At 31.2% G+C, this 26901-nt stretch overlaps 3 protein-coding genes and 2 long non-coding RNA genes across 6 annotated transcripts; 3 read left to right on the top strand and 2 right to left on the bottom strand.

The window, feature by feature from the left end:
• Positions 1-2257: 2257 nt before the first annotated feature.
• Positions 2258-3242, bottom strand: LOC121113648 (uncharacterized). The gene is made up of 2 exons (XR_005863093.2): positions 2651-3242; positions 2258-2591 (listed from the first exon to the last, which is right to left on the bottom strand). It is a non-coding gene; the product is annotated as an uncharacterized lncRNA (long non-coding RNA).
• A 1835-nt stretch (positions 3243-5077) lies between these two features.
• Scsalpha1 (Succinyl-coenzyme A synthetase alpha subunit 1) lies at positions 5078-8910 on the top strand. Of its 2 annotated transcripts, none has more exons than XM_040707483.2 (5): positions 5078-5887; positions 6448-6671; positions 7284-7505; positions 8002-8421; positions 8495-8910. In XM_040707483.2, exons 1-5 carry the CDS (start codon positions 5851-5853, stop codon positions 8573-8575), a joined length of 984 nt encoding a protein of 327 aa, XP_040563417.1. In that variant the 5' UTR covers positions 5078-5850; the 3' UTR covers positions 8576-8910. The 2 variants fall into 2 exon arrangements, with proteins under 2 accessions (XP_040563417.1, XP_040563418.1); XM_040707484.2 differs by lacking the exon at positions 7284-7505 and adding an exon at positions 6856-7077 and having other exon boundaries at positions 5561-5887.
• A 1798-nt stretch (positions 8911-10708) lies between these two features.
• Positions 10709-11855, bottom strand: LOC139904808 (uncharacterized). The gene is made up of 2 exons (XR_011779025.1): positions 11525-11855; positions 10709-10903 (listed from the first exon to the last, which is right to left on the bottom strand). It is a non-coding gene; the product is annotated as an uncharacterized lncRNA (long non-coding RNA).
• A 109-nt stretch (positions 11856-11964) lies between these two features.
• On the top strand, positions 11965-14758 carry LOC121113646 (protein farnesyltransferase/geranylgeranyltransferase type-1 subunit alpha). The gene is made up of 4 exons (XM_040707482.2): positions 11965-12186; positions 13344-13698; positions 13763-14156; positions 14216-14758. Exons 1-4 carry the CDS (start codon positions 12060-12062, stop codon positions 14330-14332), a joined length of 993 nt encoding a protein of 330 aa, XP_040563416.1. The 5' UTR covers positions 11965-12059; the 3' UTR covers positions 14333-14758.
• Positions 14759-20429: 5671 nt separating this feature from the next.
• On the top strand, positions 20430-26332 carry LOC121113649 (uncharacterized). Its single transcript, XM_040707486.2, has 4 exons — positions 20430-20930; positions 21292-21598; positions 24608-25051; positions 25957-26332. The coding sequence occupies exons 1-4, from the start codon at positions 20757-20759 to the stop codon at positions 26067-26069; spliced, it is 1038 nt and encodes a 345-aa protein (XP_040563420.1). The 5' UTR covers positions 20430-20756; the 3' UTR covers positions 26070-26332.
• Positions 26333-26901: the final 569 nt, after the last annotated feature.

Below are 26901 nucleotides of genomic sequence, written 5' to 3'. Positions count from 1 at the left end.
CATACGAACACACTTCCTTATAGTATGACATCACACTTTCCATTGAAAGTTTTTTTTTATACAAGACATTAGATCGTCTTTTTCATATTTTGTTTATCAGTCATTGTGCTTAGGAAACAAAATTTCACCAGTCCCATAATGTCCATATCAATGGACATAATTTTATAAAATTATACCACTTGTTGATAAAAAAATAAAGTTTACTGACTTTTGCCCGTTGTTGACCAGAAATGTTTGGAAATTGACGAAAATTAATCTTTTATAAAACACAAATTTAAAAAGTGAATTTTCAATTTTGAATGTATTAGAGCTGTTTAAAATGATTTATTTTCTAAAAAAAGGAGTTGTAGATGACAAAAAAATTATTCGTAGCCATAGACAAATATATTTTCTATGTCTAGTAGCCATAAAACTGAATATGTTATTAAAAATCAAATTTTTGCAAGCCCTATAATATCTATCAACTTCAGCACAAAGAATTTTACAAAATTTTGGCAGTTTATAGACAAAGCCCTAAATTTTTCCAGATCCTACATGTAATTAACCGGAGATGTCTCAAAGTTGACGAAAATTAACCTTTTTTAGAAGACAAATTTTAAAAAGGTAAGTTTGAATGTATAAAGCTATTTAAACTATCTTTTTTTTATAAAAAGTTTTAGCTGACATAAAAATGTATTCGTAGCTTTATATAAAAATACGTTTTCTATGTCTTGTAGCCTGATAAATTTGTGATTACGAAACAACATTTTAGAAGTGCAATAATGTCCATGTTAGCTGGAAGGATTTCATAAAATTTTGCTACTTGATAGAAAAATACCTAAAGTATACTAAATCATATCCTTATTTTACTGGACATATCTAAAAGTTGACAAAAATTAACTTTAAAAAAACGAATTTTAAAAAGTCAATTTTGTTAGAGCTATTTAAAAAAATAATTTAGACAGAGTCGTAGCTCGGTTCATGAAGAATAGTTAGCTTAAAAAAACAAGAAAATAATTAAATTTGGCAGAGTAATTTACGATAGAAAAATATTTAATTTAAAAAATAAAAAAGATATGAAAAACCTCTAAAAGTAAGTATGCCAATTTGATGGTGGCACCTTTTTGGTTTGTAACCAACCTCAATATTATCAGTTATGTGATGGATATGTTTATTACGGGGTATGACGTCATTATCCGGACATTGAAATCGTAAACAATATAAAATAATGTTGCATATTTGCTTGTATACACCCCTAAAAAATGGGATCTCTCAAATAATACCAAATCGACCTAAAGTCCCTGGAAATCCTTATTTTTTTTAATAGGTATTTCTTAAAATAAAAGATAAAATATTTTTCTATAATATGAGCTTTGTTACTTCTTATCACTATGAATGATGAATAAGTAATAATGGTCTCAAGAAGAGTGTCATTTTTTAATCCTTTTCCAGCCTAAAAATGGAAATATGTCCAGTTCAGAAGAGGATACAGAATGAATAAAAACACTTTTAATCATAAAATACATTTTTATGTCGTACTTCAATTTAGTGACTGTCTTGAAAAAATGTATCTCAACGATAATAGTCTTGATTAACTATAATCTCAAATATTTCTGAAACCTGACGACCCAGAAAAAAACTGAGATCAGTTTTGGTTTGAGATCAAAGATAAATTATACTCTTAGCTTAATTTCATTTGTGAAAATTTTGACCCTCTAAAATTATTCCCTTGTGTTATGAATTATGATATGTTTTCTCCCCCGGAAAGAAAAAATAATCTATATTATATTGCTAGTTTGTAGTATTATAATTCATATTGATTGACAATTGCAAAAAGCCGCTCCCGCTTTTTAGGACATATAAATAATGATTACAGAAATGGCATGTCAAAAAACTAGATAAATTTTCTGAACTCAAAATACCTCAATTATTAGAGATTAAAGAATATTTAATCAATTTACATACCCTTTAAAAGATATTACATAAATATAAAATATTAATGAATTTAAAAAAATAATAATATATAATATTCTTTTTACATGGATCTTTATTTTTTTTTTTTTTAAATTATATGTTTTTCCATGGAAAAATGAGAAGTGTCTTTGAATAACCACAATTAAAATATTTGTTCGGAAATATATGTAATGAGCGGAATATATGGAAACCTTTTTTATATATCAATATACATATCATGCATAAAGGAAGATTATAGACTATTAAATTAACATAAGATCTAAGGTATATATACCTTGATAAGATCTATTTTTTACTAGTACAGTAAAAAATATCATTTATGTTTTTATCAAACTCTGGTAAATATGTTGTGACATGAAGATAAATTTAAATAACGTGTTTATAATTTTGTTAGTCTTGACAAAGGCAATGAAGTTATTTTTGATGTTCTTCATAATATTGAATCCGATTCTTGCCAATAACAATTTTGCAATTAAGAAAAAATAATATATAATATTTAAGATAAACAGCAGATTGTTAATCCATAGAATCAACTCTCTCTGTGCCTTTGTTCAGAGCATTACCATTATAGGACAAAACACCAATGATCCACGCAGGGTCATTTTCATCTTATTTGAACATTTGACAAGCTTTTCATCCTTGATGCAGACAGAGGGTTAATACTGAATAGTTCATATCATAGTGAAACTATACCTACCTATACATAATTGATAGAAATAGAGTCGGATTGAACATTTGATTGTGATTATGAAAGAAGCAGAGTAACACTAATGAATTTTTGGGGAGTTATATTTGTAACTTCAAACTTGTAAGTCATAGTTGGACTCAGATTTGAATAAAGGAGTAATTACTTCCTATGTTCTTCCTGAAGGACTCTTGAGTCATTTAATTCTACCAAAGAATTTCTAGTAGTCCTTTGTTCTACCTATAATATAAGGGGTGGTATTAGTGCTTACTTCCATCCCAACTCTCTCAGAGCTGTTAACAGCAAATGTAATGAAACATCAAGACAGCTAAGCTGCTCTCCCCTCCCATACACTCTTCAAATTGTCAGGGTTACCACGATTACTTTCGGTTTCCTTGTTTTGTAAGTTTTAAATTAACTTACAATAATGCTTAATCAGGTATAGAATATAATTGAATCTATTAGGACAAGAAGCTCACAACTTGGGAATTAAATAATAATGACATCTGACATTCTTCAGTTTACCGACTACAAAAATCCGTCCCAGCTAAAAAATACACTCGCTTTACATCAGTAGTTCATAGCTACGTTGTAAGCGCCTGCTTTCTTGAGGAGATCCAATGGTGCAGCGTTTTTATATTTGTTCGCAAGATGTCGTTTTTCATTTTGTCGTCACTTATGTATTTTTTTAATGGCGTAGATACTTTAAGTAAGTCATTTACTCGTGGAAATTAAAGTTAATTCGGAGTGGTTGAAAATTGTATTCTACCTAGGAATTTGCTGGAAAGTAATTCAGTTGTCAATTTATATTGAACCAAAATAATGGGTCATTGTACCGTCCGAGGATGCAAAAATAGAACAGAGTCAAAGTTCCAAAAACTTCAAGGATACGTTTACTTTTTTAAATTTCCCATTCCCAAAAATCCAAAAGAAGTCGCAAGAAGATCGAAATGGATATCAAATCTTAACTACCTTCCTAATTGGAAACCTTCCGTTCATTCTGCAGTATGTGAAAAACATTTTGAACAAGAAATGTTTTATCCAAGAACATCAGCAAAAGCCAAAAAGTATCTAAAGCCCGATGCTGTTCCTACCATAACCTCTGAGTTAAAACAGAAACTCGATCATAACTATGCCGTGGAAGCTCAATTTTCATTGGAAAAAGAAATTGATTTTTTAGCCTCTCCAGATGATGTGATACATGAAGTATCAACAATGGCAATGACGGCTCCCATAATAACGAGGCCACACCTAGATTTGGATGTGATAAGATATTACCACGTGTAATTGTAATTTAGGTTATTTGTATTGTTCAAAAATGTATTTAAATAGTCATCCAATGACTGCTTAACTAACTGATGGGAGATAGCCTCTAACCAAAATACTTTTAATAGCATATCCTATATAGTATTTTTGTAAAAGGATTAGTTTGCGAAGGCATTGAATTACTATTACTCTACATAATAACTCAACAAGCCATATTCGGAAAAGTTAATAAAATCTTCTAAAATTATAGTTTATGTAATAATATTTAATAAAATATATGTATATATTAAATCATTGGCAGAAAAGTATTAGCCTATAAAAATCAACTCCTGGCATATGTATGCAATAAATAATTGCAGTGTTTTTATTTAATTTTTTAATTGTATTTTTGTCTTATCATTTATTCAAAAAATACACCTAATATTGTGGTGTATACATTTAACAATTTAAAATATACTATTAAAAAATACTTGTAATGATGAAAATGACAAGTACATTACTACATAAAATAGACAAACTTCCGTAATATTTTTTAATTCTTAAATCCATTTTATAAAATTTAATCAGGATTGCGTTTACTTCAATTATGCTGCAATTTATGATGTCGGTGAAAACACTCTATAGAGCATTGCAAACCTCTATGAAGTGGCCAGGGTTCTACAGTTATATATATTTTTTGATCCATTAGGGACGATAAGAGTAGGATAATTAGAGAAAAATATATTAATTTTTATGTACACTATGTAAATTGTATAACGATGTGTTAACCTATTTTAAATACATTTTAGGGTCAGATATGTAATAAAACTAGGCAATAGATATATATTTTATTGACAGACTGTAGGATTTAAGTCTCTTAATTTATTGGTCTGATTTTGAGATCAAATAGTTGGACGATATCAACAATTCTGACATCACATATAAATGCTCTGTATAAATTTTTATTTGGCTATGATATGTTGCGTATTGACGAAGGTTGCCGAGGTACCAATTATTTATTAAAAGGAGGGATCCATGACGAACGGGAGAAATGAGGAGAAGGAAAGGCGTGGAGGAATAAGACAAGGGTTATTTATAGGAACAACATCTATATTTTTAGTAAAACAAAAACCTACTCTGGTATATACATAGATTACAAAACTATTTATACTTATAAAAAGGTTAAATCAGTACTTTACAAATATATATACATATGATCGCTCATAATAACCTTCTCAATAAAAACTTCGTTGTTCTATGCATTCTCTATGGTTCTGAATCACTAAATACTAAATAGAAAGACAGACTATTTTATATGACTTGAACTAAGAAGATGAGAGCCAGTCAACGCTTGTGACTAAAATGACAAAGGAAAGTATACTATGAGGTGGAACCCCCATGGTAAGTGAAGGTCTCTATTGAACCTATTAAGAAAACTCTCAGATAAAAGTAGATGGGTTATGAAAGATTTCGATCCTTTTCACATCTCTAATGCTTGACTTGATTGTATATGTGTCAAGTTATCTATTTTCTGAAAATCAAAATACATGCCCTCTTCCCCTATAAATATAGTGCTTACTTTGGCCTTAATTTTATCAAGCTGATAAGCTTTTATTTTCTACCACCAGGATAGTAAATGAAAAAAATTTAAATGTATAATCCTAATGCTATTATTATCAAACTGCATGAAGATATTAAATACCTATTCTCGGCAATTCTGTTTCATCCCTTCATTTGTTTTTGTTGCAAATATACAATTTATTGGCAAAAAGTAGAAACACTCAATCCCTTTGGTGTTCATGTTTTAGTGTTATGACGTCACTAAAATATCAGCAGCAACAGCTGCAGGAGGAGTCGTGAATGGAGAGATCCTATTACTGCTGACACTTCCCATCTTACCTTCCTGAGTTTCCCTCTTAGTGGATCGCATTGCAGTAATACTTGTGTTGGAACAACCACTTTACATCATGGCCGCTTCTTTCCGAATTTTTCAACGTTTTTCTGGTAATTGAGTCCTTTTAATGTGCATATTACTTGAGTTAGTGGTTTTTTTATCCTTTTTTTTTTCTAACGACATTTATAATTAATAAAATTGAGGGCTTTGGCTCCTTCATTTTCATGTTGGAACTCCATAGATTCTCAACTTCTAAATTATCTAGATTTTTATAGTTGTTGATGTTGTAAATTTGGGGGCATGATTAGGTGTCTGTATTAGGATACAGATGGACTGTACATATCTTACTTATTCATCTACTACTTTTGATGAGATTCCCACTGAGTTCAAATTAATGAGCTAAAGTTTTTACGTCATGAATTTGTATTGTCTCCTATGTTGGTATACCGTATTAATTATAATATATGTATTACATAGTTCAAGGTTAGAGTGTGTACTGTTGCCAAAAAATATTACTTACTAAAAACTGTAGGGTCGTGTCAAGCATTTATTTTATTTTAAGGATTTATTTTCTTGTTATATGAGTGGCCCAAGAGCAACAATGGATACTCACTCCATCCCTCTCAAAATCTATAAATGATTAAAAAACCATGAATATTTTTAATTTCAGTTCCCGGGAGCATCAATGGAGTTCGTTCCTGCTACTCCAAAACCAATATGAATATGATGCTTACCAAGGATAGCAAAGTCATTTGTCAGGGTTTCACGGGAAAGCAAGGAACATTCCACTCACAACAAGCCATTGATTATGGTACCAATATGGTAGGAGGTGTCTCACCCAAGAAGGCAGGACAAACACATTTGGGACTCCCTGTCTTTGGATCCGTGAAAGAGGTTAGGATGTCTTGAATTTATAGTTAATTACACTCACTTCCATGGACTCTTAATTAATTTTGGGGAAATTTATATACTTATATATACAAATATATTGGAAAAAGTAATAATTTTGTCTGATGATCCATAACCTTAATGTTTGATGACCACAAGTTCCAAATGAGTAATTAACATTTGAATTTAGGCAATGACTGAAGTTAAAGCTGATGCTACTGTTATTTATGTCCCTCCTCCGGGGGCAGCTGCAGCTATTCTTGAAGCTATCGATGCTGAAGTTCCATTGATTGTTTGCATTACCGAAGGTGTACCTCAACATGATATGGTTAAAGTGATTCGTAAGCTCAAGAATCAGGATAAGTCTAAACTTATTGGTCCAAACTGCCCTGGTATTATTGCGCCAAACAAGGTTTGGATGGGAGATAGATAACAATGATTGATACCCCTTATTTTAGAATATTTTTCCGTTTTCTTTTACAAGAGTGGACTTATCTTTTTAATTTGATATGCATAGTTTTTAATTAATTAATTTGTTCATATTCCATGACTTATGAATGATCTGTATACTAATATCCGCATGTTTTCCCCTTCTCCTTACCACTCATTAACAAATAGGCGGTGCAAAAGACAAACGCCGATGCAACTGTGATATACGTTCCTCCACCAGGAGCTGCTGCGGCTATTTTAGAAGCAGTTGAAGCAGAAATAGGGCTCATTGTCTGTATTACTGAAGGCATTCCACAACAAGACATGGTGAGAGTTAAGGATGCACTTATTCAACAAAGTAAATCCAGGTTGATTGGACCTAACTGTCCTGGAATCATAGCACCAAACAAGGTATACATATATTTTCCAATTAGAAATGAAACAGGAATCGCATTTTAAGTGCAGTATTCTAATTTTTTGTAGCCCTTTTAGGGGCATATATAATTTTCAGAACCTCAATTTGATTTGTAAAATTGGCAAACAATCTTTCCTTTTAAAAATATAAATATTATCATAAAGTTTTCTATTTCGTAAAAGATTTAAGTATTTAATTTAATCAAAATGAAGATAATCTTTACAATAACAATGTCGGAATATTTCTAAAAATTACAACATGATGCTTAAATAGGTGTAAATGAGCCTTAATACATGTATCCAAGACTCTTCTTTACAAATGAATAAAAAATATAACTTCTTGTGTTTGTTTAAATATTATTGAATAATCTGTTTTAATAACAACTAATCACAATATACCTCTGGCCTTTCCTAAGTTCTTGCCTTGTTTTATAATCTTAATTTTTTTCTTTGTCACTAATACTCACTAAAATACCTTTAATCCCACATCTAGTGTAAAATTGGAATCATGCCTGGACACATCCATCAAGAGGGTTGCATTGGTGTTGTTTCCAGATCTGGAACCTTAACTTATGAAGCTGTTCATCAAACCACTCAAGTGGGTTTAGGACAAACTCTTTGTATTGGAATTGGAGGAGATCCTTTCAATGGAACAAATTTCATTGACTGTCTTGACATTTTCCTCAAGGATCCCAAAACAAAAGGAATTATCATGATAGGAGAAATCGGTGGTGCTGCCGAAGAAAAGGCCGCAGATTATCTTCAAGAACATAACTCTGGTGCTAATCAGAAGCCTGTTGTATCATTTATTGCCGGAGTCACTGCTCCTCCTGGTAGAAGAATGGGGCATGCGGGTGCTATCATATCTGGTGGTAAGGGAACGGCACAAACTAAAATCGCTGCTTTAGAAGCTGTAAGTTGTTTAAAATTTATTGCATTACTGATATTCATCGTTATTTTTTTATTTTTTTTCAATCTTTTTCCAGGCTGGTGTTGCTGTGACTTCATCTCCAGCTAAAATGGGAACCACACTAGTTCAACTTATGAAGGAGAGCGGCTTAGCATAAAATATTTGCCAGAATACATTCTTATTTTATATTTGTTGCTTTTGGACAATTATATTTTTAATTAATTATGTTCCCTGTGGAAAATAATAATATATTTTTGAACTAAAGCAATGCAGTTATTTATATAATAGATCTATTAACATTTTAGAAAGAGTTGCTGGTCTTATAGATCTTGTACTGTCATACTTTTCTTCGAAGTATAGAATCGCATCTTTCAAAATATTATATTTAATCATCGATAATTAATTATGTATTATGACATTTTTCAAAGAATATATATACACTCAACGCCCTTAAATAATGACAATAAATGGCGATATGCTAAACCCCGAGTATATGTAGTATGAAGACTCGATTTTTCTATAAGCGATAGTTCGTCAAGGACTCCCGTTCCTTTTTTTTCATATCCTAGAATGTCAAGAGGTATTGTCGCTGGTTAAGATGATTCTAAATAACTTATATGAAATAGATCAGCATTAGAGATCAGAGAAACTCACTATTAAAAAAAAAGATATAGCAACAACACTTTTTGCTGCAACCTTCCTTAAATTGAGGGATACAATATCTCCTAAATCAGGGATTTTTGAATTCTGATCAATTTTTTGAGAAATAAATTTATAAATGAAAAATTGACTGCATTATTACAAAAATATTGATCCTTCAAAAAATTACTTTTTTGTCTTCCAAATCTGGAATACTTGTATCATTAAGAAAAATCAACTTTTTTTTCAGATTGAAACTTTTCTACTGGTATTTAGTGCTTAATTACTTCAATGAAATATCTGATGCAGATATATAGCCAAATATTCTCTAGTGAGTAGAACAAAATTTTATGTGGGCATAATTACAAAATTATAAAGATCTGGGCCTTAACTGAATTATATACTTAAACAACCGCTTATTACGACTATGAATACAAATAAAAAGCATCACTGACGCCAAAGAATGAGAATGTCTGTAAAAAAATTAGTATTTTTTCTTACAGATTCATGAATGATTCACAAGGGACTAAAATTTAATGGATTTTGAATATTTAACTTATTAACTTCAACAAATGCTATTTTGCAAATTTATAGTTAAGGATTTTAAGCGTTTTTTAAGCTTGGGCCCCCATTATGGATGCTGACCGCCTTTGCAAACACAGTAGGAAGTCAAATGGATAATATAAAGAAAATGTATAGAGTTCATATCGAAAAACAGTGAATTAGCGTTGGGTTATGATGAACCCACTACATGCCCGCTAGTATGTTGGACAATTTGTGAGCGGAAAAAGTAAATGGAGTCTCGAATAAGGGTTTCCTTTGCCAATTACAATTATTTGGCGGTGTGTTATGAACTTACTCCAGGCCTTACTGACATATTTTTTTGTACTTTAAAACCTATTTTCCAAGTATTATTAATTAGTAATTACTATGAAAATATAAATTGAATTAGAAGAAATGTTTCCAATACAGAGGAAACTCTGACAAAGACGAAATAAAAGATAACTATGACGATGTCTGGCAAAGACGAAAGCTGACAAAATGAAGACGAAACTGAAAATAGGTGACAAAGTTATCACTGATTTTGAGTCGATAAAATATTCAACCAGACTTCACATCATTGAAAGCAGGACTATATCTGGTCTGTTTATATTGTTATTTCAGCGAAATAGTTGAATTTTAATCTGGAATGATTGCTTTGAAGAAATGCTAAACATTTGCCTTGGACCAAATACGTATATACTGCAACATGAAATTAGCTTATGTTAAAATCTTTATTATCAATTAATCTTACAAATAGAAGCATGATACCTAATTCCGAATTTGAACAAAATGAATCAAACTAATTTATTAGTTCCCTCGATAAAATTCTAGCAACTTGGATCTGCTTGGATAGATAAAAACGACTGAATTCTAAACGCTAAAAAAAATTAATTGAATGCGACAATTGGAACAATTAGCCTACCGCCTCTTCTTCTGTCACATCCTGGATCATAACAAAGTGGAAATCGTTACTCTTGCTTAGTATTATGTAAATGCTTGTTTGTCAATCCAAGATTCTTGTCGAATATGAATAATCCATCATGCCTAATGATATTAATTATTATAATTGGTATTAGAGAATTAAGTGATTAACACTTCTTCCATTGGAATCGCTGTCGTGTGTGTTTATTTTTCTTTTATCGTAATATATATTATATCAGTTTAAAGTAATCTTGCCATTTTTTACACTTTTTTTTTCTTTGACATTTTTTACGTCGCCATTTTTCCCTGACACCATGAGAACCATAACAAATGAATAAAATTTTACGACTCCTAATCCATACAGAATATATCCAAATCCAACCTAATAAAATAATGATATTTTATTTTGGGATTCAACTTCTAGAAACTATGCGACTCAGAATTCAATTATTTAATTTACGATTTAAAAAAAATTGAAAATAATTGTTTACTGAAATTATATAATTCCAAATTTATTCGGGTTCGTTTGTAAATACGGTAGACTCTGCTTACTTGCAGTTGACTCTAAGGCCCTGGTTATTCCTTCATTGATATTTATAAGACAATTAAAATTAAACTATCTTGATTTTCGATACATTAAAGCTGACGAATTTATTAAAAGCGCAAGTTCGAGATGCGACATAAGAAACACTTTTTCAACATAATAAATATACTTAATTATATGATTTTTTTAAATTAAAAGATCATTATTTGTTTAAAGATAAATAACATTGTAATACATAATCCCCTACAAACTTGAAATGAAGGGCAAATTTGTCAGTTTCAATAATTTTGTAAACATTTATTGTAGAAAATCCGTATAAAATGAAGTATCTTAGATTTTGAAATGTTGAAAAAATATTGGGGATTTCAAACATTCATCATGAAAAGATTAATAAAATACTGCATGGTACAACATGACAAACTAAAACTTAATTTAACACTATAAATTATTTGTAGTTACATAATAATTCATGGATACTAGAGAAATCCATGAATGATTAATTAAACAAAGTTTATTGTATTTAACTAACTACTGGAGTAGTTCAAATATAGTAGGTTGCGTGATTATTTTATTAATTATTTACATCACATGGGTGTGACGTCATTGATAAGTTATTTGTGAATCACATACCAATGAGGAGTTACTTAACTGGAAGAGGACAAGCTTTAATCACGCAACCTGTTTTGGTGAAAAATAACAATTTTGATAATAATTTCCACTTTCTAAACTCATATTAACTTTGTACAATTATAAAGTTATAATATTTATAGTAGTTGTAATTTTCTCTCAACATCACGTACAAAGCTCATATGAGTTCACCAAGTAGAATTGATCATCAAAAATGATGGGTTTTTTTCTCCACAACAGGTTGCGTGACTCGAGCTTGTGCTCCTCCAAATAGTATAAGAACTCATTGTCATTACACTTACATTGTGATTGTTTTGTCTTGATATTATTTGGGTTTGCGGATAATAATTAAATCTAAAAATTAATAATGTCTTCCAGTGAGGATGAAGATAGTGTTTGGATTCCGTACTCTGAGCGGGATGAATGGAAAGACGTCGTTCCTATCAAACAGAGTGATGATGATAATGTTGCCAGGATCAACTACACTGATAAATGTAATTTTATATTTAATTGACTATTATATAATAATATATGAATCCAATTCCATTTTTATATCACTATCAGGATAGTCTTTGGGTGATAGAATGAGATTTTGATCATTTGATCTGGTTTAGATCAGGGTTATTATTGCCTTAATTTATGTTTGATGTGATACGGTGTTGATAATTGATTAGATAATAGCTTATATTATAGAGAAACATTAAATGTATAATTAAAAAAAAGAAGATCTATTTAAAAAATATGCATCTACAAGGATTTTCGTTCCATTTTGAAGTGATTTCATTTTTTATAGGGGTATACTAGCAAATAGTCAATATCATCATCCTATTTTTCCCATTTCAATGTCAATTTCATGACGTCGTGCCTCGTAAAAGGAATATCCAGGTAACCGAAGGAAGATACTTCTTATTTGTTAATCCATCTCAAGAGATGCTCGGATTCCGAATTCTAAGAGGGACAACGGGAGGAGAATTAATGCGAGAAAAACTGCCAGGCCTCATTAGGAGTAGAGTGGACTCCTTCCTTAGGAATGAGATACCAGAATCGAAACAATAAAGCGATCCATTTACGATGAGTAGGTAATTTTAATATTTCAAAATGGGATTACTACAAAATAGAACTAAAATCCTTGGAAATGCATATTTTTCAAATAGATTTTTTTTAAATTATACATTAAATATTTTTTTATAATATAAGCGATGATATTCTACTCACTATGTATTATGAATAATTTAAAGAAGAAGTGTTGTTTTTTATCATTTTCAGCCTAAAAATGGAAATATATCAAGTTCAGAAATAGATACAGAATCAATAAAAGCACTTTTTAATAATAAAAAACACGTCAACATAAGTTTTATTAATCCTACTTTTAATTTGGGGATTGTATAAAGGGTAAAAATTACTCTGAACTATAATAGTCCGGAATTACAATAATCCCAGATATTACAGAATTCAGATGACTGAGAGAAAAACTGAGATCAATGTTGGATTCTATGCACAAAGATAAATTCCTTTTTTGCCTTGAATTCGATAAAGATATTCATTTTCCCCTAGGCAGTTTCCGTAATGCATCTTTGTTTGAATATTTTACCTGAATAATAATTTTGATGCTTTGAATATTTATATATTGAAAAGATGAATATTTATTTAGTTCGTGATGTTTATGGATATATTTGGGCAATTTTTGCAAAGAAGGAAATTAGTAAAAGAGCTTTGGATTTAACTAAAGATGCTGCGGAATTGAATCCTTCAAACTATACTGTGTGGCACTATCGCCGACTACTTCTAGATGAACTTGGTGTAGATTTGAATGTGGAGAGAGATTATTGTCGTGATATTATGGAGGAAAATCCTAAGTGCTACCAAGTATGGGAACATAGGAAAAAATTAGTTGAAAAAACAAATGATCCATCCAAAGAGCTTCGATTCACCGAAATTATTTTGGCAAAGGATGCCAAGAATTATCATGCCTGGCAACATCGTTTGTGGGTCGTGTGCACGTACAAGTAATTAATCTGTTTTGTCCTTAAAAATTAATTATTAATTGATTATATCCCCTGTATATTTTAGATTATTTGATGAAGAAATTAATTATACTGATAGACTGCTAAAAGATGATATTTATAATAATTCAGCTTGGAATCATCGGCATGCGGTAATGGATCTTCTTGAAAATGGAGAGTTTTCTGGAAATGCTCTTCAAAGTGAGGTCAATTTTGCTCTCGAAGCTATAGAAAGTGTCGTTGATAATGAGAGCTCTTGGAGCTATTTGACAACACTTTTGGAAAAATCATCGTCAAAGGATTATCCGGAGATCAACGATAAAATAAATAAATTTATTCAGAAACTTTACGATGAGAAAATTGTTAATATCTACATGTTGGGAGCTTGGATTGATCTCCATGAGTTCTGGATTAAAAATGATCCAAATAACATTGAAGTTCATTTAAATAAGATTCAAGAAGTAGGTCATTATATTTTGTTGGTTTCGATGTATGTATTACTTTTTTAATATATAAATAGGTTGTTGAATTATTGGCCAAAAAATTTGACGTTGGAAGAGAAAAGTATTGGACCTATCTTGGGAAAAAAATATCAAATGACTATAGAAATTGCGCTGTTACGTCTAGCACTACATAATACTATTTAATTACTAAATAAATCATCACTCATACTTATAATTTTATCACCTCATTATCAAAGTACAAATATGAACTGAATTTTAACAGGTCTGAGTAATTATTTCAAATATTTTTTTTTCCTCTATCATAGTTGATAATAGATAGAGGAGAGTTCCTATATCCTCTGTTCAAATGAAATGTTTCAAATATTAACGCAAGCAAAGAATGTAAGTAGGTAATTCCTAAGTAATTTGAAAAATGTTGACCTTGAAATGTATGAAGTTAATTACTTGGTTTGTTTTACGGTTATTTAAACTTTTTATTATTATTGTGTGTGTCATTCCATCGTAACTGTGCGTCTTCTCTCTAATCTTTTCTGTCAAATACTAGACATTCCTCATAATTATTGAGATATTTTTTCCATAAAAATAAATTGCATTGCATATCTCTTTGTACGTCATTTACTAATTTTGGAGAGAGAAAAATGTGCTAAATAATAGACCCTCCGCTACTTCCTTGGTGTGCTTATCTATCCCAGAGACTAAAATATCATTGTAATATTTTGTGTGTATCTACATTCTTAATTTATCATATACTTTTTCCTATATCCAATTTTTTGAGGATGGTACTTCATTAGTTTCTGAGTTATTAACAAATTATAGAGGTTTTATATATTATTTTGTCTGCGTTCTTATCATTTATCTATCCCTAGGATGAAAGGGAGCTGGGAAAGTAGTAGAAGATATATTATTCTTCATAAACATGTCTTGTTTGATACTAATAATTTATTAAGTTAGAGATCCGCTACGGTCTACAAGATTTGTCTTCTACTAGTTTTTAGATTATAAATTCGCAGATATAATATATCAGGGTAAAAGAGTATTCAATTTGTAAACTGATGCTAATTTTAAGTATCTTATGTAACAACTACTAAGAGCAAATATACCTAAAATGTCCATTTTAATAATTGGGGGTCTGAACACTCCAGGGGCGTACTTCCGTTAGGATTCGAAGGGAAGCAACGAGGGTGATCAACCCCTGAGACTTGATATAAAAAAGAGAAACGCAACTCCTTACGTATAGTCACGCAACCTCCTGCTTATTTTATCCGTTTATTTGTCTATGGACGTGAAGGAATACATAATATTATTATTAAAATCCTAAGCGTTATTCCGTATTTGGTTACGGTTTTTACCATGCTAATGTTATTATTTATTTTGGTAAATTGTTGAAATTTTTTTAAGAATAAAATATGTAACCATTCTTCGCCTAAGTTATTGTGGCATGGAGTATTTTAAATGCATCATTTATACACATATTGTATAAACACTAAATAAAATTTGATGCAAGGCCCGAGTAGCGAGTTTGGAGTCACTATTTGGGTCACCGAACAAATAATAAATTCATTTTTGATAAAGATATCCGTTTATGTACTATGGTATGTTGGTGAATAACTTATAATCTGACTCCCTTGTTTTATAGGATCATAATGAGAACTATAAAGAATTTACAATTACCTACTTTTGGTTTTATTTTTTTAAATTTAATTTTACTGTCATTTTATTGTTGTGTGAGTTTCATGAAATCCCTATAGAGATCTGAGTAATAATGACTCTACAAAATGAGATATTAATTAAATTGACAAAATAAGCTTTTTATTATATCTAGAAGTACGTTGAAAATGATAAGACAAGTGTATTTAGTGTAGTCTTTGTTGTAGACACATTTTCACTATTTAGCATAATTTCAAAATACTTAATAATATTTTGCAAAATATGCTAATGAATTGATGAGTTTTATAATGTCAAAACATTTATTGTGTTGTTAAGCTCATTCATTCTGTTGTCTTAGATATTATTTCTAATAGGAGCTTTGAAATGAGTTTTGTCTTTAATTGTTCAGTCTTCACGTTGATTTATGAATATTAATCATACATATTATGCATAATGATTCTCTTTTGCTGGTGATATAATCCTCAAAAGATGGACACGAATTAATGTAGATGTGATCAGACATATACTTATGCGGAACAAATATAGGTGAGTAAGGCGATGAAACAGGCTAAATTCCATTATAAATTATGTCTCATTCCACAAATTTTCTAAATAATTATTTAAAAATAAGTGCATTCTTGAACATGCAACAATAATTGTGCAAAATAATAACTAAAAAGAGATAATATGTTCATCAAAAAAATTAAATGTCCAGGTAACAAATTTTTTTTATCAATACTCATCATTGAGTGATTTATTTGGGATATCAATAACATGTCATATGTTCTTCGGATTTGGATGAGGAAATTATGTTGACAAAACCTGAAGGAGTCTCTGATATAGAGAAAAACCCCATAATGATTAGTGTGTCAGTTTGATAAAAATAACATAATTGTTTATTAAACCCATAATTACGCAACTCTTCATGGGGATTCCTTTTCAAAAAGTGGAGAAACACAATTGCCCCTTCTCCGTACTCACCTGTTTCGATGCCTATAAGGCAAAGGAAATGCCAGGATACATGTCCTGTCAACAAAAAATTCAGCTGAGATTATTAATGTAATAATTATTGTATATTTCTACTCATACATTATTTTGATAAATGATTTGGAAACGTCGCAAGTTGCATTTAAAGATCATAAATTTTTTCGATCCGTTCTATAAAAAAGATATTATTTATAAAGCCCATATTGTAAGTAAATAAGGTTCATATTATATCGAATAAAGAGTTGAGACTATAGTTAATATTCCTAGGTATTTCAATCCATCCCGGAAATTTGAATATAAAGCCCATAATTAGCAAAATAAGTCTATTGAATAATGGACTGTTTATATTTATTTATAAAGTAATACATTCAGGATTACTCATTTAATTAATTTTTGATCAAGATTGCTTTTGTGTTAAGATGGAGGTAGGATCTTTTGACTGCGTACTATTATTGCTTTTGTTTAATTCAAATAGTCCAACTATATCTTATGAAATTTTCAACTTTTTCCCTTGGACTACTCTTGTAGAAGAATGTTCTATGTATAAGAATAGAAATAAGGAAAGGGTGAACACTAAGACTCTACCAAAAACAACACATTTTTTTGAAGAAAGCCCCTCTATGTAAGGTCCCCCCCCCCCTTCTTTTCCTCGTCAGGATTATTGATTATTTGTTGCAGGAGCTCACATACTCGTATATAGCTTTGCTTCTTTCTTCTTCTATGGGATTCAATTAGAAGAATCCCAAACAGTCCCCTCCTCTATTATTATGACTAAATGAATGCTTATAATAATTATTAATTATTATCAAAGTTCTCCGAAAAAAAATAATTGTGTATAATCAAATATGAGATTAATTAACCCTCCTCTCAGAATAATAAATAGAATATTTAATAAGAAAAGGAATGGTTATTAATTAATATCAACTAATTAGGTCTAGAAACATCAAAAAAAAAAATGCCATCATCATTTATTGATGTAAGATTATATAAGTCTACATTGTATTTAAGTATAACTTTTATATTAAACGACAGTAAGAATTTAATGGCAATGGGCTGATATTATTATTTCAATGATTAATGAACCCAAATGTTGTTGTTGTTGTTGATATGGCTCTGTATCCAGATCATTGGTGTATACAATATACATATTGTATACCTACAAGAAATATTTATATATCATGTAATATATATCTACGATTCAATGCCATCAAGATAATACTATATAGGTAGGTAGCTTCTTGTGCAAAGGACAACTCAATTGAAGGGCTATACTCAAACTTACTAACTTTGTTAAAGATCTTATTTTAAGCCCTCCCCCCAAACAAGTCTTACTTTTATATCCTGCTTCTGGAAACTTTGTTGTCAATTCTTGAAAAATAAATTTGTTATACCAAATAGCACCTATTAAAATCGACTCATAATGAAAATTCAATATCAAAATTAAATTGAGTAAATTCCATATCTGAAGGAATAGAAGAAACACACGCCATGGCTCAAAATAAGTTGTTAGTTAGTCAATTCTTCGTAATTATTATTCGAAAGTTGTTTGGAACTGTTCATAAGTTGAGAGTAACGAATTTGGCTAATCAACGTTCAAAACCCTTGATAGGAGGTGAAAAATACTCAGATGCCGAGGAGTTCAGAATCAATTTGCTTTATAAAAATAATTTTAAAACGGATTATTCCTTTCTCAACAATCCAGCTTCTACAAATTCCATGTCTGGAGATATTATCTATCATTATAATCGTCATTTCCAACTCTAAAATTGTTTTTTAATCGGTTTGCTCTTTTGCTTTTTCTTCAATGTCTTTTTTCTTGTGACCCAACTGTTTGGCCGAAAAAGTATTAAAAAAAATCAGTAAGAGTCTTTATTTAAATATCTTTGTAAACCAGTTGAATAAAAACAACAGTGCCAACTAGCGACATATGATATAACACGTCGAATCTCGCAACCTTTCATCCAAAAAAGAAATATAAAAAAGGCATAAATCAGATGATATTTAGCTACCAATTCTTTCCAGCAATGGAATTATTATCCAATATTTGTTGGAATTGTTCATAGCTTAACGAGAGTTAAAACTGATTTAACCAATAGACATTTCAACCATTGCTAAGGGGGGAAAGAAGCCAAAGATCTCGACAGCCGACATCAAAATATAGTGTAAATCTTTATATTAGTTAAGTAATGCCCTGATAAACTCGACCACGTATTTAGTTACCAGACATCCCGTGAGTTGGATTCCTAAGTTTTGTTCGAAAAGAGAGGCAAATAATAGTTTTCTCACTATTATTTTGCAAGGAACAGGGAATAGGATGTGGAGTACTAAGGAGGTCCAGGGTTCAAATGTAGTATAGGTACCAAATGTTATAAGCTATTATAATTAACCTAACACATTTTGGACAAATAAAAAGTTAATTAAAGTTTCTCAAAAACAAGGAAATGCAAAATTGTTGTGTGTTTTTTATTTTTGTACAAAAGTATCTTCCTCTCACGCAATTATATATATATATTTATCTCCTCACATGATGGATAAGAAGTCACGACGACGACTACACCTCATTCTGAATCCAGATGTGTGGAAAATAAGAATGTGTGAAATTTCGAAAGACCTTTTCTTTAACTAACGCTGTACTTTATGAGAAGGGGGTTAGAAGTACAGTCTAAGAGTACATTTATATATAGAGTCACTCAGGTAACCCAGTATAATAATAATAATAATTTTCTCCATTAGAGAAAGAAAAATGAAGAATTCACGAAGGAATCTTGAATATTAACAATGCTGCTTTTGATTTAAAATAATTCCTTACTTAATAATCTAATATAATGTATGTGGTGCCGTAACACAAAAATAACTTTTAATAAACATCAAGAAAAGGATAAAAGTCCGATATATCCTCTTTTTTTCAGAGGTTTTTCAGACTCGTGTCCATATTTTGTCGACTTGTGACTCGACTTTGATTTCAAAGTCATTTCAACTTGTATCTTCTGAGGGCTTGAAATGAAGTCGATGAAAATACGGAAATGCTTTGACTTAATTTGGGAGCAAAGACTTGCGGCTTGACCTGTACTTGCAGTAGAAAGACTGTTGTCCATTTCATAGATATATTTGGGCCAACAATTGTTTTTTTAATTTCTGGGATACTTTGTGATATCCAAGAATGTTAACTAAAGTTTAGAATCTTTATTTGATTCATTAGAAGGCTCCGATGTTTTAAATGCAGTTTGGAGGTCACCCAAGGGAATAATCAGACTACAGAAAGTAATGATAAAACGTGGAAGAATTCAAATGTGTCAATTTTGTGAAAACTCATTGCAGTTTGTTTTTATGTTGACGGCCTACATATATTCTTCTATATATATTATACACATAAAATACATAAAAAGTGCGCCCTTGGTTATTTTTATTATGATAGTAGAAAAAGTCTATTATTATTATTATTATTATGAAGATCCTCAGTTTTTCTTTTTTCTTCACACACTTCTTCAAATAAAAAAATAAAAGATCTTAAGAAATATGCGACCAATAGAAAGAGAATTGTCTCGACGGTCGTAGTTTTGCGGGACGGACACCCCTCTTCACCACACTATGCTATGAGAGTACAGATATTCTCTCTAGTCCTTCGTTCTTTCTCACACTCTCTTGGGAGCTGAAGAAGCTTTCTTCCGCGCTCCTTATACAACATGGGGAAAAACTGAGTGTTCTCTCTCGCCGAAATACTTCATTTTTCCCACTCTTACTAGGATCTCACTACTAGTAGAAGAGACAGAGTGAATAGGTGACATTTCACTAACAATAAATAATATATGTATATAAAACTACGCGAGTTAACATCTCTCTTACAATACTCGTATATTCTGAGGAAACAAGGAACGGAAAGACGTCGTCGAACATTGACTCTTGATTGTTTAATATCGGATAACAGTGACACCACATCTATATAGTCAGAATTGTCTACAAAGAATGAGCTGTGCTACCGCGCCAGTCATGTATCAACCCTACTCTCCATACAATAATTCATCCCCTTCGGCCACCATGCCTCCTCAAGGATTTCATTCTTCCCCAGACAGAGTACCTCCATCACAACAGAGTGGCATAGTTGAGGACAATAATAACAGATCTCATTTGGAGAATAAGGTGAGAGACAATCACAAAATATGTCTATGGTTAGCTGCCTGTATAGGTATTATATATATATATATACTTGCAATCATAGTATACCTTTTTTTTAAAAGACATGGAAAAATTCCTTAAATGTTTATTAGTAAGACAACTATTTCCCAGAAATATAAAAAGGAATTCTTATTTTTTTACTTTATCGATTGGTTTTTTTCGTCTTTTTGAGTAGTAGTAATAATTAACACAAAAAACATTTTTCAAATATTTTGAAACCACTTCTTAAGGTATAACGTACTTTTTAGATAGTTCTTTTTAAATCAGTGGCAGAAATAAATAATTAACGATGAGGATCCTTCCACAATTTCTCTGTCTCTTTTAGCATCATGTGCAACAAGTATTTAAAGTCGAACACCTTCATTCGACTCCTCCACAGGATTTAAGCTCATATCAGCCTAACAATGTCTCAAATACCTCTTCATGCAATAATAGTCAATCCTCGCCTCCAACATCCCGACCTCCAAGTCATTTAAATCAGCATGACGAAGATTCCTCAGACTCGACGATCTCTGCACATCGCCTCTCTTCCAACATTGTCGTGTTTACACACTATGTAGGAAATGCCTCATCTGTCGTGGAGGATCACTTCTCCAGAGCCCTGAGTTCCTATGAGAGGGATGAAACATCCTGTAAGTTACAACATATATACCTCTAAAATCTCTACATTATTCCATGAGTTTGCTAGAGTGGAATCCACATAACGAAAAGGGTCAAGAGGGGCAGCTGCTTCCTTCATTTCCGGTCATTCCTCTTCTCCCTTTATCCTTCCCCCCTCCCCTCCCTCCTGTAACATGTACTGAGGTTTTTGATCACCTTTGCTTCCTTTTTGCCTATATTTTTGTGCCCAATGCTGAAGGAAAATTCGTTTTTTTTTCTTCTATGTGTTATTTTTTGTTTGAAACAAAACATAAATTAAAAAAAAAATAAAAAAAAGTCTCTTTATTTTAAGCCCCTCTTTCTCTCTATGTGAGACGATTTCTTCTTTTGATCATGAGCAGTCCTGCTTAGAACGTGCACATTTGGTTACGTAGTTAGTTCTTATATTTATCGATAATGTGTATGGAAATAGGACCTACATGGAAACACAGATGTGAAGTGATAAATTAATGATTTTTTTCCCTCTCTTTTTTCCCTTAAAAATAAATAATATATTAATAATTTTTGTGTCTATTCTCATCTCCCGCAAAGGCTTTGCATTTTAAAATCTACAACTTGAGACTTTTCGACCTTGGTGATAACTCGTCTTAGTGCGATTGTAAATGATTGTGTTTTGTGAGGAGACCGGGGTTATGTGTTATATGTGACACGTCAACACAAATGCAAGCACCAATTATTTTTCACAAAATTGACACTTTTGTATTCTTCCACGATTTATGGGCAATTTAAATATAAAACTAGGATTATTCGGATTAATCCACTAGAGGACCCGTTAAGTCCACTTCAAGTTAGCAAAAAGTCATCAAAATACAAAATAAATAAATTATTTTCTAAAAAAAGGGCCTAATTCAGGAACGGCCCAAAAAGTTGTTAAAATATATTTTTTCAAAAAAATTAATCCCCCTCCCCCTTAAAAAAGAATCATTCCTGCGGAACGCCCCTACAGCTCTAAACTCCACTCCAGACTCTGAAGTACCTAAAAATATCCCACAAATTTGAATACAAAGCCTATAATTTATCTAAATATTTGCCTATGTGTATATATCAAACATTTTCATCACTGCAGAGCCCCTAAATATTTCTTTTAAGGGGAAAGGAAACAACTAATTTTGCAAGGATATTTGAGCAGCTATATTTGATGTAAAAAAATCATTGGATATTTTGTATTTTCTCGATTTTTATTCAATATTGTTTTTATGATGCTTTCTTACCACATATATATATATATATAAGTTGTGTACACGCTGTAAGATGATTGTACTGCAACCTCAAAATGAGATGAAACATTATTAATAATAGATTTTCATTACTTTTAATGAGAATGGGATATAGAATAAGTTGTTGATGTTATTTGTGCATCGATTTGATTAAAATGACTAATAATTGATATCAGTAATCAGTGACACAGTAGATAAAAATGTATAAGAAATAAAAATATGAAGGGCATATTTTAGAGTTTATTTTTTCTATGAGTAAAATTGTTATAACAAGGATAGAGAAAACGGAGAGTCAACAATCGTGTAATGAATGTCGTAGAGAATTAAAATAACTTTTTTATTAATTATTATTCTGATGACGTAAAAAAAATAGATACATCCCCAAAAGACTGCTGTTCTAATTCAATTCCCCCCTTTGGAATATAAGTCTGTATTTTACTTTAAAATAAACCCCTGGGTTGCTCAAAAAAAGGAGTAACTCCTAGTTCAATGTATAATTGGTAATAATTAAAATGACTGACGTGATAATTAAGTAAGAGATCTAGTTGCATAAACTATGACCTCGTGGTATCTAAAAATAAAAGAAACCGAAAATTAACGACAATTTGGAAGGAGATCAGCTATGATGTCATGACATTTAATTAAATTAGCTGTGAGTAGACATGAGATAAACACAAATCCCATATAGGAAAAACATCAAAGTAGTTATTAGGTTATAATTCATTGTTCTCTTTAAAAAAAAAACAATGTTCAGATTACCAAGGAGACAAAAATATGCACGCGTTTAGGTCATATTTTATACAGCTCTAGTAATATTGTATGTAACTTTTACACGACATTCATGTATGTATATATATATATATGTTTGAGTTCTTATTCGTGATGTTATGTTTGTTTAAGAGAGACCAGCCAACTTTTTATTGACAGAGTTACATTTAAGTGACTCTAAACTGTTATTGGTTACACTTACCTTTTGAGTCTTTTCTTTCTTTTTCTTTTCAAAGTAAAGACAAGACAGGCATATTAGATACAAAAACAAAGCAATAATAATAACTATAAAAAGTAATCCCCATTTCTGGATATATTATTATCTATATATGTATGTACTTGTCTTCACCCATTACAAAATTACTTTGTCAAACAGTCATAATATGTCTCTTTACGAATAATGGCACGGCTGTCCATTTGCATTCATATTCAAGAACAAAATCGGTTTTTGTTTCATCCAGGCCTGGAGATTTTTCATTTGATTAATTGGATTTTATAAAAATAATTGCATTTTCTTAGAAAATAAACGAAGGGTTTTTTTTCTTTTTTTTCAATTGACCTTTTTTGTAAAAAAAGGTCATTCCTTTTTTAAATAAATTTTGTGCTTGATTCTCATACTTTGATATAAATTTGACCTGAGATTATTAATTCTACTACGTGTCGTCAATCAATCCTGCTCTCAAGTATTTAAATAATTTATAATAAATGTAGCACATTAAACTACAAATACTTAAATAGTGATTACAGTTAAATATTTGTGATTAATAGCTCATCTAAATGATCAAATGCAGGTCTCTTAAACAGACCCTCCAAAACAATGATGCCATTCAAATACTATCTCCAAACTATTTGAAACATATAAATCAGTTATTTGAGCTGTTTTAATTGAGGATGCGTGATATATATTGTAAATGCGTGAGTCTCACGCTAACTGCAGTAGATATAAGAGCCCTTTAATTAACTTATTAATTATTTTGATTATTTGTTTATTAATAGATAAACCCATGTCAGCTCGTAATTTGCCAGCCTCATTTTGGACAGCGCCCTCGGACTATACGCCACCCTCTCCTCGTCACTCTGCATCAGCGACAGCATGCAATCTACTGAATCAATCCAGCACTGTTCCATACGGTGACATATATCCTGAATCCATAACAGGAGCACTTCATCAATTAGCTGCAGACTGGCAGTACCCCCATGCCTCAGTGGGACACACTCCTTCCTCCTCTTCTTATTCCTCCAATTATTCAAATTATGCTGCAAGGTTCCAGTCAGCCAATTATTGGTCCCCTCGCCTAGTGGGCTCTTCATCAACCACCTCATCTGTCAAAAGCGAATGGTCGCCTGAGCCCCCGTACTCTGACTTTTCTTCACATCCTCATCATCTGTCTCATCATCCATACCATCACTATTCCAACATAGCAGCTGTTGCTGCTGTCGGTAAGTGTTGTCAATGAAGTAAAATGTTCTACCTAAATTACTACCGGTACTTCCATACTTTCTTTAGTAATATGTATCTACTTATCCCTCCTTTTAAATCCTACTTGGAACACTTTTCTGGGGTCGTTAGACATTCCTACATAAATATGAAGGACTTTGTACAAATAATAACGCTTATTTGTGTGAGCAAATTGAATGTTTTTTTACCATCAGATTGTGGATATATTATAGTGCTTGGATAAAAGAGCTTTAAATTTTGTTGACTATTGAGGATAGATTATTTCTAAATTATAATTAAACAAGACATATTCATGGGGTAGATATCCACGCAATAAGAATTCTAGTAAAATTCGTTCGCAAATCCCCCAAATATGGAGACTTATATGATATTGCCAGGGTTTATTTTTTAAAATAACGTAAGGACGCTGCAAGGCACCGGTTCGAACACCGGTACCTCCGTTATAGCTAAAGACACATACGCCGTACACCTGCACCAAAACAAATCATCACGTAATTGATTGTCTCCAACTCATGATCATGATTCCCCAATAATAATACTAAAAACAACAATAGTGGAACAGTAGCAATCTTTTAGACAATTATTATCAGCGGGTGGGTGGGAGACATGAATGGGAATGGGGAAAGGAGGGGGAGAGAGGGAGGAAAGAACCCTTTAAAGACCCATAATTCATTGTGCTCTATTGTTGATACAATTACCAACTATCCACGTGTTCTGATTTCAACACGTGGGTGTCTACCCTTTTATAGTTAAATACATGTAAAATTATATTATTATATTGAATATATGGATCCTTGAAGGGGACGTCCCCTTTTTGCCATCAAATAATTTGTTCCCCTCCTTATATATTTGACAAATTTTCTAATTATCTTTTATTTATTCATAGGGTTAGAATCGAATCCAAGCAGTGACGCCTCCCTAGTAAATAAACCACATCATACAGCGCCAGGACCCGCAACATCAGCAGGAACGGACTTATTTTGGACCACCACTTTTTAATCCATGTATTAATCAATTTTCTTTCATAACTGGGTTGTGCAGTTGTTCAATGCTCATCCAACTAGTCTCTTTTTATTGATATTTTTTTTGAGTGTCCTAGTTTCAAAAATAAGGAAAAGAACGTGAAGGGAAATGAAAAAATGTTAGATCGTACTACTAAAAAAAATTACATTAAGTTACATACACGATAATATATTAAATTATATATTTAATTTTTATAATAAAAACACACAAAATTTAAATAAAACACTATTACCAACCAAGGTGGTGTGCATGATATTTTATCATTTCTCACGCAGAAGAAAAACAACTAAGAAGTATTATCATCAAAAGAACAGCTTCGTCTTCAATCGTAACTTGATACCCAGTTCATTATTTATGTGTATCTATCAAATCAGTGGGAGGTCGTCGTCATCAACACTTTTAATGGATGTACTTTTACTTACATGACTTTCCATAAACTTCCCTTTAGTTCATAACGAACAAAACTATGAATGTTGTACGTTGTAGGTATAGTCAGTGGTCCAAGTAAGGCGGAACGTTGTTCCGTCAAAAATGACATTAAACACCCCTGTGAAATGAACTCGTGACAAAAGTAATGATGGACAGTTGGGTAATTTTGTAAGCCATGACATTATTTCACAAGATATACTAAGTCAGCTGTCGATTTTTCTACTAATTTCCCTCTTATCAATCTTCTGAACGTTGACTGGCTAAATTTGAAATAGCTATTGAGTTGCTGTAGTCAGTTTCATATAGTTCTGACAAGAATTTCAAACAACTTTGACCACTATGATTTGTTCATCCGTGTTTCAAGGATGTAAAGGTCTTC

The sequence above is a fragment of the Lepeophtheirus salmonis genome, chromosome 2 (assembly GCF_016086655.4).
Source record: "Lepeophtheirus salmonis chromosome 2, UVic_Lsal_1.4, whole genome shotgun sequence".
Taxonomy (NCBI): domain Eukaryota; kingdom Metazoa; phylum Arthropoda; class Copepoda; order Siphonostomatoida; family Caligidae; genus Lepeophtheirus; species Lepeophtheirus salmonis.
This window is presented reverse-complemented; position numbering and strand designations above follow the sequence as displayed.

What these genes read in the sequence shown, in the direction of transcription:
- LOC121113646 (XM_040707482.2), top strand. Translation starts at nt 12,060, where the DNA reads ATGTCTTCCAGTGAGGATGAAGATAGTGTTTGGATTCCGTACTCTGAG. An exon ending in GATCAACTACACTGATAAAT is followed by an intron (nt 12,187 to 13,343) that starts GTAATTTTATAT and finishes ATATTTATTTAG; the next exon opens with TTCGTGATGTTTATGGATAT. An exon ending in TGGGTCGTGTGCACGTACAA is followed by an intron (nt 13,699 to 13,762) that starts GTAATTAATCTG and finishes TGTATATTTTAG; the next exon opens with ATTATTTGATGAAGAAATTA.
- Scsalpha1 (XM_040707483.2), top strand. Translation starts at nt 5,851, where the DNA reads ATGGCCGCTTCTTTCCGAATTTTTCAACGTTTTTCTG. An exon ending in TCTTTGGATCCGTGAAAGAG is followed by an intron (nt 6,672 to 7,283) that starts GTTAGGATGTCT and finishes ATTAACAAATAG; the next exon opens with GCGGTGCAAAAGACAAACGC. An exon ending in AAATCGCTGCTTTAGAAGCT is followed by an intron (nt 8,422 to 8,494) that starts GTAAGTTGTTTA and finishes ATCTTTTTCCAG; the next exon opens with GCTGGTGTTGCTGTGACTTC.
- LOC121113649 (XM_040707486.2), top strand. Translation starts at nt 20,757, where the DNA reads ATGAGCTGTGCTACCGCGCCAGTCATGTATCAACCCTACTCTCCATAC. An exon ending in TGAGAGGGATGAAACATCCT is followed by an intron (nt 21,599 to 24,607) that starts GTAAGTTACAAC and finishes GTTTATTAATAG; the next exon opens with ATAAACCCATGTCAGCTCGT. An exon ending in AGCAGCTGTTGCTGCTGTCG is followed by an intron (nt 25,052 to 25,956) that starts GTAAGTGTTGTC and finishes ATTTATTCATAG; the next exon opens with GGTTAGAATCGAATCCAAGC.